Below are 16,330 nucleotides of genomic sequence, written 5' to 3'. Positions count from 1 at the left end.
GAGGCCAGGCACTTCCGGCGTCGCGCTGCAGGCGCGGGGAACACCCATGGCGGGGTGAGCTGGGCGCTACTGGTGTGCGTGCAGGCGGCGGGAGTGGTTGGGGGTCCGCCCCGTCGCCTTCCTGGGTCCTGGCCTCGGGGCTGGGTGCCGAGCGCTGGGCACCGTCGCCGCACTCAGCGAGCGCGACAGGGGCGAGGCCAGGATTCCGGGTCGCAGTTCCCAGGGAGGAGGGCGCCCTCAGGTCTCCAGGAGCAGGGCCGGCGGGGCCGTGGGGAGGCCGGGGCCGGGGGCGGAGTCCAGGTGCGGGGGCAGCGCCAGGGCCCAGATCCAAGGCTCTGGGGGCGAGCCCGGGGCGGGAGTCGTTTCGTGGGCCGGGTAGCTCCATTGCCCACGCTTCCCGGGCTGTCGAGTGGGCTCTGGCCCCCGGGACCGGCCTGTGCCATTTTCTCGGGAGACCCCTTAAGCCAGGGGAAGACAGCGACTCACGGTCAGCAGTCAGTGCCTCCTGGCTGGTCAGCACGCTTTGGTGTTGCAGAAGCTAGAAGCTTTGGCCTTGGAGCCATGGGGGTAGTAACTTTTATTTGTTTATTTAAATCAGAAAGATGGACATCGAGACCGGGCTTCGTGGCCCACACCTGTCATCCCAGCACTTTGGGAAGTCTGAGGCAGGAGGATCGTTTGAGCCTAGGAGTTCGAGACCAGCCTAGGCAATATAGTGAGATGCCGTCTCTAAAAAAGGTTTTTAAGAATTAAAAAAAAAAAAAATTAGCCCAGGCATGGTGGTGCACACCTGTAGTCCCAGCTACTCAGGAGGCTGAGGTGGAAGGTTCACTTGAGACCCAGAGGTTATGGCAGCAATCAGCTGTGATTGTGCCACTGCACTCCAGCCTGGGCGCCAGAGTAAGACTCCGTCTCAAAAAAAGAAAAAAAGGACATAGAACTTACTTGGTGAGGTTTTCTCAGAGTTAAACGAGGGGAGGTGTGTATAGCTTCCACCTGCTTGGCTATTGTGGGCTGTGAATAAATTGTTACATTTATTGTAACAATTGTCCAGAGAGTCTTGGAAATTGTCCTTCAACGATTGACACAGGTTTAGTTCAATTTTATTTAAGACATGTAGGTGAGAGGATTGTTTGAGCCCAGGAGTTTGAGTCAGCGTTGAGCCATAACCTCACCACTGCACGAGACCCTGTCTCAAAGTAAAAAAAAAAAAAAAAAAAAAGAAAGAAATGTGACAGGCCAGATCCTCTGTACTAGCTGCCAAAGCCCTGGAACTATGTCACTAAGGCAAGGATCTGTCCTTATGAGGTTTTCTTGCAGCCTCTCAGAGTCCAGTGAACATTTTTGCCAGATGAGAAAAGAATATTACTTTAATTAATTAATTTACGTATTTACTTATTTTTTGAGACGGAGTCTCACACTGTCGCCCAGGCTGGAGTGCAGTAGCACAATCTCGGCTCACCGCGACCTCTGCCTCCCAGGTTCAAGCGATTCTCCTGCCTCAGCCTCCCGAGTAGCTGGGTTTACAGGCACGTGCCACCATGCCCGGCTAATTTTTGCATTTTAGTAGAGACGGGGTTTCACCATGTTGGCCATGGTTGGCCAGGCTGGTCTCGAACTCCTGACCTCAGGGGATCCACCTGTCTTGGCCTCCAAAAGTGCTGGAATTACAGGTGTGAGCCACCATACCCGGCCCCCTAGTCTCTTTTTATAAGGACATAAGTCCTGTTGGAATAGGGCCTACCCATATGACCTTGTTCTAACTTGGTCACCTCTTTCAGGTGTATGGGCGTATTTGGGTCCTGTCTCCGAATACCCCCATATTCTGAGGTACCAAGGGTTAGGACATCAACACATGAATTTTGCGGGGACACAGTTTGGCCTGTGATGCCTGCTTTCCGGCTGTGTAGCCTTGTCAGTTCACCTCTCCTCCTGGGCCTTGGTGTCCTGTCTCTAGAAATGAATGAGTTGATCTGAGGGCCCTCCCAGCTCATGACCTGCCATTCTGTGTGATGCCAACCTGCCTGCTCCTCTTCTCTCCCACCAGGTACTTGAAGCTGGTGTGTGCTTCCTTTCAGCGTCAATGGTTCCACACTGTTGGGAGTCGCTGCAAGAATCGGACAGGCGCTGAGCACCTGTGGCTGACCCGGCATCTCAGGGACCCATTTGTGAAGGCTGCAAAGGTGGAGAGTTACCGGTGTCGAAGCGCCTTCAAGCTCCTGGAGGTGAACGAGAGGCACCAGATTCTACGGCCTGGCCTTCGGGTGTTAGACTGCGGGGCAGCTCCTGGGGCCTGGAGTCAGGTAGCGGTGCAGAAGGTCAACGCCGCAGGCACAGGTGGGCCTCTGCACTGCTGTTGGCACCTTCTGGCTACCCTGAGGCTGAGTGGGCATGGGCAAGCTGCCTCTGCCAGTGGATGTGGGATGGTGGAGCCCTTTTTTGAAGGCGCGCACTTCCTAGTGGGTGGTTTAGCAATGGTGATGATAAAAATCGGATGCTGCCATTTTCAAAATGAAAGACAAGGTAGAAAGGTGCAGTGAACAGGAAATCACCTTGCATGAGACCGCCCGCAGGTACCGGCAGCAGCACGGTGGTGTGCATCGTTCCAGGCTTGTGCTTGCATAGACCCCTCACATTTTCAAAAGCGATGTTGTGCCATACTTTCCTTGCTAATTTGCAGCCTTGTTGGAGCTATTTTTGCTTAATAATACATATATATATGTATTATATATATATATATAATTATTTTTTTGTTTGTTTTTTTCCCGCCCCAGACGGAGTCTCACTCTTGCCCAGGCTGGAGTGCAATGGTGTGATCTCAGCTCGCTGCAACCTCTGCCTCCCGGGTTCAAGCGATTCTCCTGCCTCAGCCTCCCGAGTAGCTGGGATTACAGGCGCCCGCCACCGCACCCAGCTAATTTTTTCTTTTTGTTTTTTTAAGTAGAAACAGGGTTTCACCATGTTGGCCAGGCTTATCTTGAACTCTTGACCTCATGTGATCCTCCCACCTCGGCCTCCCAAAGTGCTGGGATTACAGATGTGAGCCACGGCGCCCGGCTACTCTTAATGGTGTATTGACATCTCTCCCCAACAGCACAGCTAAATTTCCAAGTCCCGTAAGCCCTGGGGCTTCCTGGTGGCCCCACTGGGGCTGCTCCCTCCAGAACCTAGAAGAGGCTTCGTGGCCAGGGCTATGGATTCTCCGCTCTGGGTGAAGCTGAGATGCAGTTTTCATCTGTTTTATATCTTAGGGTTTTGAGTAAGATTTTCTGTATAAAAAGGTTCCCCTGAATAATGAGATCAGCCAACCGCTCATACAACTGAAGACACTGTCGTCATTGGGAAAGTTTCATCCTATTCCGTGTAGTGCTTGCACCGTAGGTTCTTTAACCAGCTCCCTCACTGTGGCATCGAGGTTGCTTTTGGCTTTTGGCTGGGATGCGTGTGCTGTGGTGAATATCCTTGCCATTCATGTTTCCTGCTGTAAAGCCAGGGTAGCTGCATGCACTGGCATTTGAACAGGGTGAGACAGTCCACCCAGAGCTCTCCCAAGTCTCTCCCAAATACCTGAGAGTAGGGACACTGGTCCCCATTTATTGGTGAGGAAACTGAGGCTCAGGGTTTCATGACTTGTTGAAAGTGCAGACCTGGAATGCTGGTCCCCTGGATCTGCACATCCGCCTCACTGCTGGTTTGCGGTAGGTTTGCCATGAACTCTTGGTGTCTATCAGCATCCCCTTGGGTGGCCCCTGCCCATACCTAGGCCAGGATATGCCTCTTCGGGCTTTCAACAGCATTTTTTTTTTTTTTTTTTTTGAGATAGAGTCTCACTCTTGCTCAGGAGTGCAATGGCGCCATCTCGGCTCACTGTAATCTTTGCCTCCTGTGTTTAAGTGATTTCCGGCTAATTTTTGTACTTTTAGTAGAGATGAGGTTTTGCCATGTTGGCCAGGCTGGTCTCGAACTCCATACCTCAGGTGATGCGCCCGCCTCTGCCTCCCAGCATCCTCAAGGTGCTTCCTGGTGCTTCCATTGTGGTCTGCCTGAACAGCCTTTTTATTGTTTTTCAGCTCAACATTTATTGACTAAATAAGTGAATTTGTGTTGGAAATGTCAGTTCCTTTTCTCATTGCTGAGCTTATCACCATGGAGTCCTCCTAGTAACTGATTTCAGTGGTTTCTGTTCCCCTAAGTGCTCTTGAGATGAAGCAGGAGAGTGGCCCAGCGTACCTTGTAGCAGGAAGTGACAGAAGGAGAGAGCGTGAGTGTGATCTGCCTGGGCTTGTCCTCCCGGAAGTCACAAGCATGCAGCCAAAGCTGTTTGCCTTCGGTGGAAATTTCCCAAGGTTGTAACATGCTGGATATTATAGGAGCGAAAGCTCAGGAGCATCAAGTGAGGGGTGAGGCCGGACTCAGTGGCCACACCTGTAATCCCAGCACTTTGGGAGGCCAAGGGGAGGATCACCTGAGGTCAGGAGTTCGAGACCAGCCTGGGCAATATGGTGAAACCCCCGTCTCTACAAAAAATTAGCCAGGCATGGTGGCATGTGCCTGTGGTCCCAGCTCCTTAGGAAGCTGAGGTGGGAGGGGTTGCTTGAGCCTGGGGAAGTCGAGGCTGCAGTGAGCTGAGGCCGTGCAACGGAGTGAGGCCCTGTCTCACACACACACACGCACACACACACAAAGATAACTTGCTGATATTTGAGGAACACCAGTTATAAAACTAAAAAGATGCCATTGTGTCATCTTACCTAAAACAAGACTTGTTGCCTGTAACTGATCTCAGCGTCTGCCTCCCCCTCTTCTCACTCTGTACCTACATTCAAAGCCCCTCCTTCACAAGCCCAACGCCCCCATCTCCCCAACAGTCCCCTCCACTGGGAGGGCCGTAGTTCTGTTGAGAAATTGTCAGAGTTGATAAGCTAAGGGTACAGTCACAGATTTTCTTGTTCAGTCTGCTTAACAGAAAGGCTGTTCCAACAGTAGGGAGAGAGGAAGGGACCGTGTTTCATTCTTAGTTTAAACATTGGAAGTCCAGGTATTTCGAAGATTACCTCATTTTTCAAAGGCGAAACCCCTCAACCTTCAGCCCAGGAAAATGGGACACCTCACGCCTCGTTTTAGCTGGGTCTCCTGAGTAGCTGAGACTACAGCTAATTTTTATATTTTTTTTGTAGAGCCTGGATCTCACTATGTTGCCCAGGCTGGACTAGAACTCCTGGGTTCAAGCAGTCCTCTTGCCTCAGCCTCCCAAAGTGCTGGGATTTTAGGTGTGAGCCACCGCACCTAGCCAATATGTTTTTGTACATTATTTTGTATCTGTTCATTTTCCTCATCTCTTGACTTGTTTCCAGTAGTTTCTACATTGAAAGCAATTGGATTAAGCTGGAGAATGGATTTATTGATTTAATCCAGAGGCACTTTATGTACTAGTATATTATTTTCTTTTTCTTTTCTTTCTTTTTTTTTTTTTGAGATGCTCTGTCGCTGAGGCTGGAGTGCAGTGGTGCGATCTTGGCTCACTGCAGCCTCTGCCTCCCTGGTTCAAGCGATTCTCCTGTCTCAGCCTCCCGAGTAGCTGGGATTACAGGCATGTGCCACCACGCCTGCCTAATTTTTGTATTTTTAGTAGAGACAGGGTTTCCCCATGTTGGCCAGGCTAGTCTTCGAACTCCTGACCTCAGGTGATCTACCCGTGTCAGCCTCCCAAAGTGCTGGGATTATAGGTGTGAGCCATTGGGACTGGCCTATTTTCTATTTTAGTTTATCAAAAAGAGCACTCAGAGATAAGAACCCTTTCACAGAGAGTGAGCCTTGGGTAGTGAAATGATACCAGATTTGGAATCAGAAGTCCTGGTGCCTGGCACAGGTCTGCCTATGGCTGAGGATGACTTTAGGACAGTCACTTCCTGTCTGGGCCTCAGTTTCTCGGATGTTAAGGCCCGCCACCTACCCTACCATATGTCTTTATAGGATGTATAGATAGAGAAGGCCTGTGTTTACCTATTTGCACGTTAGCTCTTTGCCCTGGTCTTGACATTTTATTTTTATTTCATCACTTTGTTACATGTACTGTATTTTTGTGAAAAGATTCAGGGTGTAAATAAATAACACATTCACCATTTCTTCCATAGATCCCAGCTCTCCTGTTGGCTTCGTGCTTGGGGTAGATCTTCTTCACATATTCCCCCTGGAAGGAGCAACTTTTCTGTGCCCTGCTGATGTGACTGACCCGAGAACTTCACAGAGAATCCTCGAGGTGCTTCCTGGTGGGAGAGCAGATGTGATTCTGAGCGACATGGCACCCAATGCCACGGGGTTCCGGGACCTCGATCATGACAGGCTCATCAGCCTGTGCCTGACCCTTCTCAGCGTGACCCCAGACATCCTGCAACCTGGGGGGACATTCCTTTGTAAAACCTGGGCTGGAAGTCAGAGCCGTCGGTTACAGAGGAGACTGACAGAGGAATTCCAGAATGTAAGGATCATGAAACCTGAAGCCAGCAGGAAAGAGTCATCAGAAGTGTACTTCCTGGCCACACAGTACCGCGGAAGGAAGGGTGCTGTGAAGCAGGGAACTTCCTGGCCACACAGTACCACGGAAGGAAGGGTGCTGTGAAGCAGGGAACTTCCTGGCCACACAGTACCACGGAAGGAAGGGTGCTGTGAAGCAGGGAACTTCCTGGCCACACAGTACCACAGAAGGAAGGGTGCTGTGAAGCAGGGAGGATTTCTTGTGCCATTTTCGTAATGGTCATTAGCTCCTTTTAAGCTAGAAATGTAGCCTGAGCTCCTTCCTGAAGAGTTCCTGGGAGATTTGAGCTGATTTTGGAGATGGAGCAGGACAAGTGGGGAGTCTCTCTCTCTCTCTCTCTTTTTAACCAAAAAGAGATGACAAAACTAAGTTCAGGGGCCATGGAAAATGAAAAAGTCCGCTATGTTGTGATTTGTGAAGAGAAAGTTATCAAGAGAAAGAGGTGAGGATGGAAGGATGGAGAAAAACAGACTGTGGGAAGGATCAGAAGGAATCCGCCGAGGCAGCGATGGGTGTACCCATGTGTGCCTTGACGGGACTTCATCTTATAGACTGTTAAACTGTCACACAGAAATAGGCTTTCCACCCCTGCTCTGAGAGCGCCATGCACAGGTTTCCAGTTCTTAGTGTGGCTGTTTAAAGTAGAAAATCTGGGGGCTGGGTGAGGCCACTCATGCCTGTAATCCCAGGGCTTTAGAAGGCTGAGGCCGGGGGATTTTTTGAAGTCAGGAGTTCAAGACCAACCTGGGCAACATAGCAACACCCCCCATCTCTACAAAAATGAAAAACCAAAAAGCAAACCAAAAGAAAAATCTGAAATTTCCATCTGGGGATTAACTTCTGTCTTTCTGGTGAATAATACAGCAACTCACGCATTCTTCAAGCAGCAAAAGTTCCCGGAGCAATTAGGGAAGATGTATGGTCTGAATTTATGCATGCAGTGGGTGTGCTTTGGTTTTTGCTGGAAATTTGTATCAGTGTGTGGGCTCCCAAGAACATAAAGGTAATTGCCAAAGCAAGCAGTGATGTGGTGTGTCTATTTTCTTTTACTTTTCTAGGAACTTGACGCAGCTGTATATTTAATAAAATAATAGAGATTGCATTATTTTAAGGGACTTCCATGCTTTAAAGTTTTGTTTTTTTTTTAAAACTGGCTTCCTCAAAGCTATTTCCTGGAGGTGCACTCATCCCTCAAGAAGAGTTTGTTGACTGTAACTATGATTAAATTCCAAGGACCAGTGGGGGAAGTCTGGAAACCCAGGAATCTATCTCCATCAGGGATCTGGGGCTCTGTCCAGCTCCCCGAAGGAAACTGCAGGTCAGATGTTTTGATTTTTTTTTTCTTTGAAACGGAATCTCACTCTCGCCCAGGCTGGAGTGCAGTGAAGTGATCTTGGCTCACTGTAAGGTCCGCCTCCCGGGTTCACGCCATTCGGCCTCAGCCTCCCGAGTAGCTAGGACTACAGCCGCCCACCACCAAGCCCGGCTAATTTTTTTTTTTTTTTTTTTGTATTTTTAGTAGAGACGGGGTTTCACCGTGTTAGTCAGGATGGTCTCGATCTCCTGACCTCGTGATCTGCCCGCCTCGGCCTCCCAAAGTGCTGGTATTACAGGCGTGAGCCACCGCGCCTGGCCGCCAGATGTTTTGACTTTTCATTTCATTTCTGGTTGCAGTCAGGTTGTTAAGTCCAGAGATTCTCTTGCCTTACTCCACCTCGTTCTCTTCTCATTCCATTTCATTCCCGGGGCACACAACTTGGAAGTCTTTTTTCTTTTTTTTTTTTGAGACGGAGTCTCGCTCTGTCGCCCAGGCTGGAGTGCAGTGGCGCGATCTCGGCTCACTGCAAGCTCCGCCTCCCGGGTTCACGCCATTCTCCTGCCTCAGCCTCTCCGAGTAGCTGGGACTACAGGCGCCCGCCACCACACCCGGCTAATTTTTTTGTATTTTTAGTAGAGACGGGGTTTCACCGTGGTCTAGATCTCCTGACCTCGTGATCCGCCCGCCTCGGCCTCCCAAAGTGCTGGGATTACAAGCGTGAGCCACCGCGCCCGGCCTTGGAAGTCTTTTTCTCTGAAAGAAGGAAAATTCATTGCAGACCCTTAGGAACAGCATCTTCTTAGAGGGAAGCCAAGGGCTGGGCAGAGATGGGAGGAGGAGAGGAAGAGAATTTGGAAACGAGAAAGGCACACTCTTCTCAGGAAGGCTCCAATTTGAAGGATAGACAAAGGTTACCATAATAATGGGGCCTGACCTCACCCCGTTGGATGCTGTGCCCTGGCTTGCAGAGCACTGGGAAGGTAGCCTGGTAGCATAAATTGCATTTCTAGTGGGCCCAGAGAAAAGCAAAATAACGGGTTGATTCAAGCTGATACTGAGTAGCAAAATTTTGGGAAGAGTCAACAGTGCAAGTTTGTCCGAGGAGGCTACCGTGGGCGCGGCTATTCTACACATTACGGCGCGAGGCGAAAGCCTTAGTGGAAGAGCGTCCTGCGCAGGGCCGGGGGTGCCCCCCGACTGCGCCTTGGCTCAGCCTTCGGTTCCGAGTCCTTTCCGTGCGGAGTCTCCCGGGTGTGGCGGCTCCGGGTGCGGACGCTGAGTCCCCAGGACCAACCGGTGCGCAGAGTCGGTTCTTTACGGCCCGGTTGCCACCCAGGTCTCGCGAGAGCGCAGGCGCAAGTGTCGCGATAAATGGGCGCTGGCGGAGCGGAGGGAGATCCGAGCTGCGGCAGCAAGCTGGCCGCGGGCGACTGAGGTGAGCGGCCCGGCTCGCGCGGGCGGCGGGATCCCGGGGTCCCGGCGGTCCCGGGAGTGGCAAGGGCGGGGCCGAGGGCCCGGACCGAGTGTGCTCGCCAGGGTGGGGCACAACGACCCGGACCCCGTGCCTCAGGACCGCGCGCCCGCCCCGTCTCCCATGGGCGCGCTCTCCTCTCTGTGCTTTCCCCTCCTCTCCCCACTCCGCTGTACCCACTCCCCACTTCGGGCTGTGCTGGGGACAGCGGGCCCCTCGCCTGGGTCTCCGCAGCCGTCCCTTGTACCAGGGCGGGCGGCCGAGGGGCGCGTGCTCGTGGCCCCAGCCCCGGGGTCCCGTTGCCTGCCGTGGGGGTCCCCGGGCTGGGGTGCCGGCGCGCCGAGGAAGGGGCCTGAGCTGGCTCCTGGTGGAGCAGTCGGGCCTGCAGGGGCTCTTGGCATCCTAGTGGCTCGCGCGGGTCCTATCTCAGGAAGGGGGCGTGTGGGCCGGGTTTCCCCTCAGGGATGGCAAGGGCCACCCTGATCTCGTCTGGGCAATGGAGGAATTGGGCTGTGGAGCCTCCTTCCAGGCGGGCCTGCCTCTGCGGGGCTGGCGGCCTGGGGAGCTCAGGCCTCTGCTTGCACCAGGCCACGGTTCTTGTTAATTGGAAACTCAGAAACTGCAGCTGCAGAAGTTCTACCTTTGGCTGTTAAACGCGCTTGGCTGTTCCCTAGTTGTGGCTGGTGGGCTGGCCTGCCATGAGACCATCGTAAGCGCCGGTGTTAGGGGTGCAAGGTTCCTTGCTACGGCTTGTCTTCAGCCTTCCAAAGCCAGACAGACCCAAGTTCCAATCTCCGTTCTGTAACTTTTTGAAGCTTCGGTTTCATCATCTCTAGAATCTGTGTAAAAAGACCTAATTCATCACCCTGTTAAGATTGAGCTTACAAATATAGTGCTGGTCAAACTGCAGCCGCATTCCCATCATCTAGCAGTGGAAGACTTGAGGGATATTGACCCCGTTCCCCACAACTCTGCAAGTAGATTTCACTGTCATGAGTTTACAGATGAGGAAACTGAAGTTCAAGAAGTCTCGGTGCTCGGAAATGTCAGATACCTTTCTTTCCGGTACCTAGTTGAAAACAGTAGTAGTACTTATTAATGTCACTAGAAATAAACAATGAAAATTAGCACAGCTGTGATGATCATCATCTTTACTGTCACTGTTGTGCATGCCTCGTTTCTGATTCCCAGAGGCCAGATTTAAAAAAAATTTTTTTTTTTTTTGAAATGGAGTCTTGCTCTGTCGCCCAGGCTGGAATGCGGTGGCGCAATCTCAGTTCACTGCAACCTCCGCCTCCTGGGTTCAAGAAATTCTCCTGTTCCAGCCTCCAGAGTAGCTGGTATTACAGGTGCACGCCACCACATCCGGCTTTAGTAGAGACGGGGTTTCACCATGTTGGCCAGTCTGGTCTCGAACTCCTGACCTCTGGTGATCTGCCCATCTTGACCTCGCAAAGTGCTGGGATTACAGGCATGAGCCACAGTGCCTGGCCTTAATTTATATTTATTTATTTATTCATTTATTTATTTTTTTATTTTGAGACACAGTCTCACTGTGTTACCCAGGCTGGAGTACAGTGGTGCGGTCTCAGTTCACTGCAACCTCTGCCTCCCAGTTTCAAGTGATTCTTGTACCACAGCCTCCTGAGTAGCTGGGATTACAGTCGCACAGCATCACACTCGGCTAGTTTTTGTATTTTATTAGAGATGGGGTTTTGCCATGTTGGCCAATCTGGTCTTGAACTCCGGACCTCAAGTGATCTGCCTGCCTCCGCCTCCCCACAGTGCTGGGATTAGAGACGTGAGCCACCCCGCCTGGGCAAGAGACCAGACTTTTTTGTGAGTGTTCCTGGTAGGTAGTTTCAGGCATTAACTGACTGGATTCAGGAATTCCTAGAAACCTGGGAAAGCATCGTTTTTGTTTTTGGGTGTGCCTGTTGAGGGTGTTTCCAGAGGAGATGAGCTTGGGAGTCTGAGTGGACCAGGTGCTGAAGATCCATCCTCAGTGTCGGGGGTACCATCCAAGAGCCTGGGGGCCTGGAGAGGCCAAAAACAGAGAAAAGGCGAATGCGTCCATCTGCCTGCGGGAGCTGGGATACACTCTTCCTCTCCTCTCCTCTCCTCTCCTCAACAGCAGCACTCCAAGCTCGCCGGCCTTTGGTATCCAGGACACGTCCCAGCAGTCCCTCGAACTGAGAATTACACCATTGGCCCCCCTGGCTCTGAGGCCTTCAGATTTGGACTGTGTCACCCTGCCAGGCTTCTAGGGCTCCAGCTTGCAGACGGCCTGTTGTGGGACAGTCTCTCTAATCGTGTGAGTCAGTTTCTCTAATAAAGCCCTTCTCATGTGTCTGTCTCTGTCCTGTTGGCTCTGTCTCTCTGGAGAACCCTCTTACAGTGCAGTGGGGGAATGTGCCACCTGAGTGCTGAGCCCTGCCTCCCGGGCGCCAGCTGTCCATCTGTCCATGTGCAACTGAGACTCAGTTGGTGGCTTGGTAGTGGGGATTTGGTGGCATGCTTTCTTGCTTCCATTTTTTGTCTGGTAAATTGGCAGCGTGGCTCCCAGTTGCCACTGAAGAATGTGGTTACGGGCACGGGTGTATTGTCGGCTCCAGTGAGTGTTGGGGAGTGGGGCTATCCAGAGGCTCCGCTGACTGCACAGCTGATGGCACGTGGAAGAGCTGGCCCTGACCAGTCCTTTGTCTGTCCCCGGAAGGAAAGCAACCATGGAAGACCTGGGGGAAAACACCACGGTTTTATCCACCCTGAGATCTTTGAACAACTTCATCTCTCAGCGCGTGGAGGGAGGATCTGGACTGGATATTTCCACCTCGGCCCCAGGTTCTCTACAGATGCAGTACCAGCAGAGCATGCAGGTGAGTGGCATGTGCCTGGATGGGAGTCTTCTCTGGGGAGACCCCTGGGCCCAGGCAGGGCCTGTTCAAGTCCCACATAGTTCAGGTGAGCAGCATGTGCTGGGATGGGGGTCTCTGGGAGACCCTGGGCCCAGGCAGGACCTGTTCAAGTCTTCTGTAGTTGAGGTGGGTCAGTATTAGCGGAGCCTAGAGACCAGCTGCTCGTCTTCCAGGTCTCACTGTGGGCACTCCTCATTTTGGGGTCGTAGCTGGAGGCTAGTTGGGGCCCTGAGCCATCCTGGCTTAAAGGCCTGCCTTGTTAGCACTCTGAGTAGGGCCTGGCGCTCAGCATTGGGTTCACACAAGTGCACCCACAGACCCTGGTGACAGGATCGGAAAGCCAGTTCATTCATCTAATTGAGGACAGAACCCAAACTGCCTGGGGGAGTGAGCACCAGGACTGTCAGGAAGGCTGTGTTGGAAACACAGTGCCCAGAGTGCCCGGGCAGCCCAGAGGCAAAGCCACAGCAGTGAGCAGAAGGACTGGGTGTTTTGTGGTCTCAGACTGTGGAGGGCCATTTGCAGATTTTGCGGTGATTTTTTACAGTTTTCTTCTATAAAGTAGTTGTATTTTGTTTCATTACAAGTTCTTGGGATTGCTCACTGTGGACACAACTGCAGAGGACTCAGGCCTCCTGAAGGCTTCTGGCTCCAAAGAGTGATGGGCCCAGTCCCAGTTGGGGCTGGGATAACGGGGCCCCCAAGTGGTGGGGAGTGGCGGGGAGTGGTGGGGAGTGGAGTGGAGTGGAGTGCTGGCGAGTAGTGTCTCCAGCCTTGCCTGGGCCCTGTGGCTGCACAGGCTCCTTTAGGCTCCTCTGCCTGGACCCTCTTTCCCAATTCCTGCTGTGGTCCCCAGAGCCATTCTGTAGTTCAGTCCCCATTAGAGGAGGCTCTGGCTTCCTGCGCTCTTGGAGCCCAGACGAGACCCTTCTGCATATGGTGAAACTGTGTGTGTGTGTGTGTATTTGTTTTGTTGCATAATTGAATTAACGTGTGTTAGAATGCTAGCTTGTGGCCGGACGTCGTGGCTCATGCCTGTAATCCCAGCACTTCGGGAAGCTGAGGCGGGCGGATCATGAGGTCAGGAGATCAAGACCATCCTGGCTAACACGGTGAAACCCTGTCTCTACTAAAAATACAAAAAATTAGCTGGGCGTGGCACCTGTAGTCCCAGCTACTCGGGAGGCTGAGGCAGGAGAATGCTGTGAACCTGGGAGGCGGAGCTTGCAGTGAGCTGAGATCGTGCCACCGCACTCCAGCCTGGGTGACAGAGTGGCAACTCTGGTCTGAAATGCTGTAATTTCAGTGATGCAAATGTCTGGGACCTCTTGGCCTATCTCAAAAAAAAAAAAAAAAAAAAGAATGCTAGTTGCTAGCTTGCTCACTGCCCTTTCTTGTTGAGGACTGTTTTTTATTCTGAGATTAGGTCATATATATATATGTGTGTTTATATATATAATATATATGTAAATGCTCTTTTGTGAAATTATGAAGGTAATAGATGGTAGTTGTTTTTTATCACTGGCAAAATTAGAAGTTGCCAACTCTGAGCTGGTTGTGGTGGCTCATGCCTGTAACCCCAGCACTTTGGGAGGCTAGGGTGGGTGGATCACTTGAGGTCAGGAATTTGAGACCAGCCTGACCAACATGGTAAAACCTCATCTCTACTAAAAATACAAAAATTGGGCGGGTGCGGGCACCTGTAATCCCACCTACTCGGGAGGCTGAGGCAGGAGAATCTCTTGAACCCGGGAGGCGGAGGTTGCAGTGAGCTATCGCGCCGCTGTACTCCAGCCTGGGTGACAGAGTTGGCAACTCTGGTCTGAAATGCTGTAATTCCAGTGATGCAAATGTCTGGGACCTCTTGGCCTATCTGTCAAAGCTGTGGGATTCTAGAGTCTGTCTTGGAGCTTTGAGGCTCCCAGTGCTTACTGGTAAGGGCCTCTCGGTGAGGGGATCAGTGATGGAGTGCGGTAGTCAGAGCGAGGTGGTGAGCAGAGTGATGGCGGCAAGCCCAGCCTTGGTCCCTGGCCCCCGTCACATCCGGTCCCTGGCCCCTGTCACATCCCGTTCCTGGACTTCGTCGTGGTTCTTTCTCTCCTGCTGAGCCCCTGGCGTGGCAGGGAGGGCCTGGAGAACGTGTCAGGCGGGGGGGAATGTGTGCTGTCTGGTTTCTCACACATCTGTGTTGATTTAATATAAGGGCAAGCTTTCAGGGTTCCTTTCTTTCACTTGTAGTCAGCTCCAGGCAGAGGTGGCACACGGATCAGGTGTGTCTGGGACTCCTGGTCCCTGCTGGTCGTGCCCCCTGCAGGCGGGGTGCCCACCCTTTTCGAGAGGCTCAGGCTTGACTGCAGACACAGAAGTGAGACCAGGAAGGCTGCTGAGTTTGAAGGGTAGTCTTAGGAACCCCCAAACAGCAGCAGCTGGGAATCGAGACACGGTAACATAGGAATAAAGGAAGTGTCGGCTTGGGCTACCAGAGAACACAGGTGGGAGGACAGAGAAACTTCCCTCCCCCATCCCGGGCTTTCCTGGCCTTGGCACTCTTGGCATTTGGGCTGGGTAATTCTTTTTTCTCAGGACTTCCTTGTGCATTGTGGACTGTTTAACAACTTCCCTGGCCTCTACCCCCTGGATGCCAGCCAGCAGCATGCACATGTGACCACCCCCCTGTGACAATCAGGTGTCTCCAGACAGGGCCAGATGTTCCCAGGGGCAAAACTGGACCCCATTGGGAACCACCACTCTACTCTGGTGCTTCTCAAACTTTCATGTGCATGTGAACGCCCTGAGAATGTGTTTAAAAAGAAGTTTCTTTTTTTCTTTTGGAGATAAGGTCTTACTCTGTCATCCAGGCTGGAGTGCAGTGGTACAGTGTTGGCTCACTGCAGCCTCCGTCTCCTAGGTTCAAGCGATTCTCCCTCCTCAGCCTCCCGAGTAGCTGAGATGACAGGTGCGTACCACCACACCCGGCTAAGTTTTGTAGTTTTTAGTAGAGACAGGGTTTCACCATGTTGGCCAGGCTGGTCTCAAACTCCTGACCTCAAGTGATGTACCCACCTTGGCCCCCCGAACTGTTGGGATTACAGGCGTGAGCCACCACGCCCGGCCTAGATTCTTTTGTTTGTTTTTTTTTTTTGAGATGAACTCTTGCCCTGTCACCCAGGCTGGAGTGCAGTGGCGTGATCTTGGCTCACTGCAGCCTCCGCCTCCTGGGTTCAAGCGATTCTCCTGCCTCAGCCTCCTGAGTAGCTGGGATTACAGGTACGTACCACCACGCCCAGCTAATTTTTGTATTTTTAGTAGAGATGGGGTTTCCCCATGTTGGCCAGGTTGGTCTTGAACTCCTGGCCTCTAGTGATCCACCCGCCTTGGCCTCCCAAAGTACTGGGATTACAGGCGTGAACCACTGCACCCGACCTAAAGAGAAGATTCTGACTGAGTAGGTCTGGGGTGTGGTCTGAGACTCTGCATTCGTTAAGTGCCCGGAGATGCTGCACTGCAAGTCTCCGGGCCACGTGAAGAGTCAGTGACTCTGCCTTTTTCTTCAGCTGAGCAGGTCGTACCCAAAGGCCGGCTCTGGAACTATTTGGCAAGTCTTCTGGGGCTCTTTGAGGCTCAGCTCACCTGTAATCACTAGCCCTGTGTGGGAGGCAGACTTCAGAGAGGGCCCCCAGATTCCAGGCTCCTTGTGCACACTCACCTTCCCACTGCCTCCCAGGTTTCAGTCCAATACTGAGTAGGTATCATTGCTGTGGGATTGTGCAGATGTAATTAAGGTCTAAGATCTGTTGACCTTGAGATAGGGAGATTACCTGGGTGGGCTTGATCCACTCCCTGGGTGGGCTTGATGTACTCACCTGAGCCCTTTAAGTCTGAGTCCAGACGTCCGAGGCAAAGCAGTCAGAGACATGGCAGGAGAGGGATTTGATGAGGGAGGTTGGACGTGGTTGACTTTGGAGATGGAGAGGGCCATGTGGCAAGGGATGTGGGCAGCACCTAGAAGTTGATGGCTGTACTGGGCTGGCAGCTGGTCGGGAAGGAGACCTCATTCTCCGTCTCTGTGAGCTTGTGAGAGGATGCTGAGC

At 52.3% G+C, this 16,330-nt stretch overlaps 2 protein-coding genes across 4 annotated transcripts in view; both read left to right on the top strand.

The window, feature by feature from the left end:
* Nucleotides 1-10: 10 nt before the first annotated feature.
* On the top strand, nucleotides 11-7,645 carry MRM2 (mitochondrial rRNA methyltransferase 2). Its single transcript, XM_032145970.2, has 3 exons — nucleotides 11-54; nucleotides 2,048-2,337; nucleotides 6,135-7,645. The coding sequence occupies exons 1-3, from the start codon at nucleotides 47-49 to the stop codon at nucleotides 6,617-6,619; spliced, it is 783 nt and encodes a 260-aa protein (XP_032001861.1). The 5' UTR covers nucleotides 11-46; the 3' UTR covers nucleotides 6,620-7,645.
* A 1,474-nt stretch (nucleotides 7,646-9,119) lies between these two features.
* MAD1L1 (mitotic arrest deficient 1 like 1) overlaps nucleotides 9,120-16,330 on the top strand; it is a 405,930-nt gene continuing 398,719 nt past the window's right edge. For 2 of the 3 annotated variants that reach the window (XM_032145959.2, XM_058434334.1), the window contains exons 1-3: nucleotides 9,120-9,288; nucleotides 11,459-11,638; nucleotides 12,041-12,200. In XM_032145959.2, coding sequence (XP_032001850.1) covers nucleotides 12,051-12,200 — 150 coding nt within the window. In that variant the 5' untranslated portion in view covers nucleotides 9,120-9,288; nucleotides 11,459-11,638; nucleotides 12,041-12,050. The remainder of the gene's footprint in view (nucleotides 9,289-11,458; nucleotides 11,639-12,040; nucleotides 12,201-16,330) is intronic. The other variant, XM_032145960.2, reaches the window with a different exon arrangement.

This window comes from Hylobates moloch, unplaced genomic scaffold (assembly GCF_009828535.3).
Source record: "Hylobates moloch isolate HMO894 unplaced genomic scaffold, HMol_V3 SCAFFOLD_24, whole genome shotgun sequence".
In the NCBI taxonomy this organism is placed as follows: domain Eukaryota; kingdom Metazoa; phylum Chordata; class Mammalia; order Primates; family Hylobatidae; genus Hylobates; species Hylobates moloch.
This window is presented reverse-complemented; position numbering and strand designations above follow the sequence as displayed.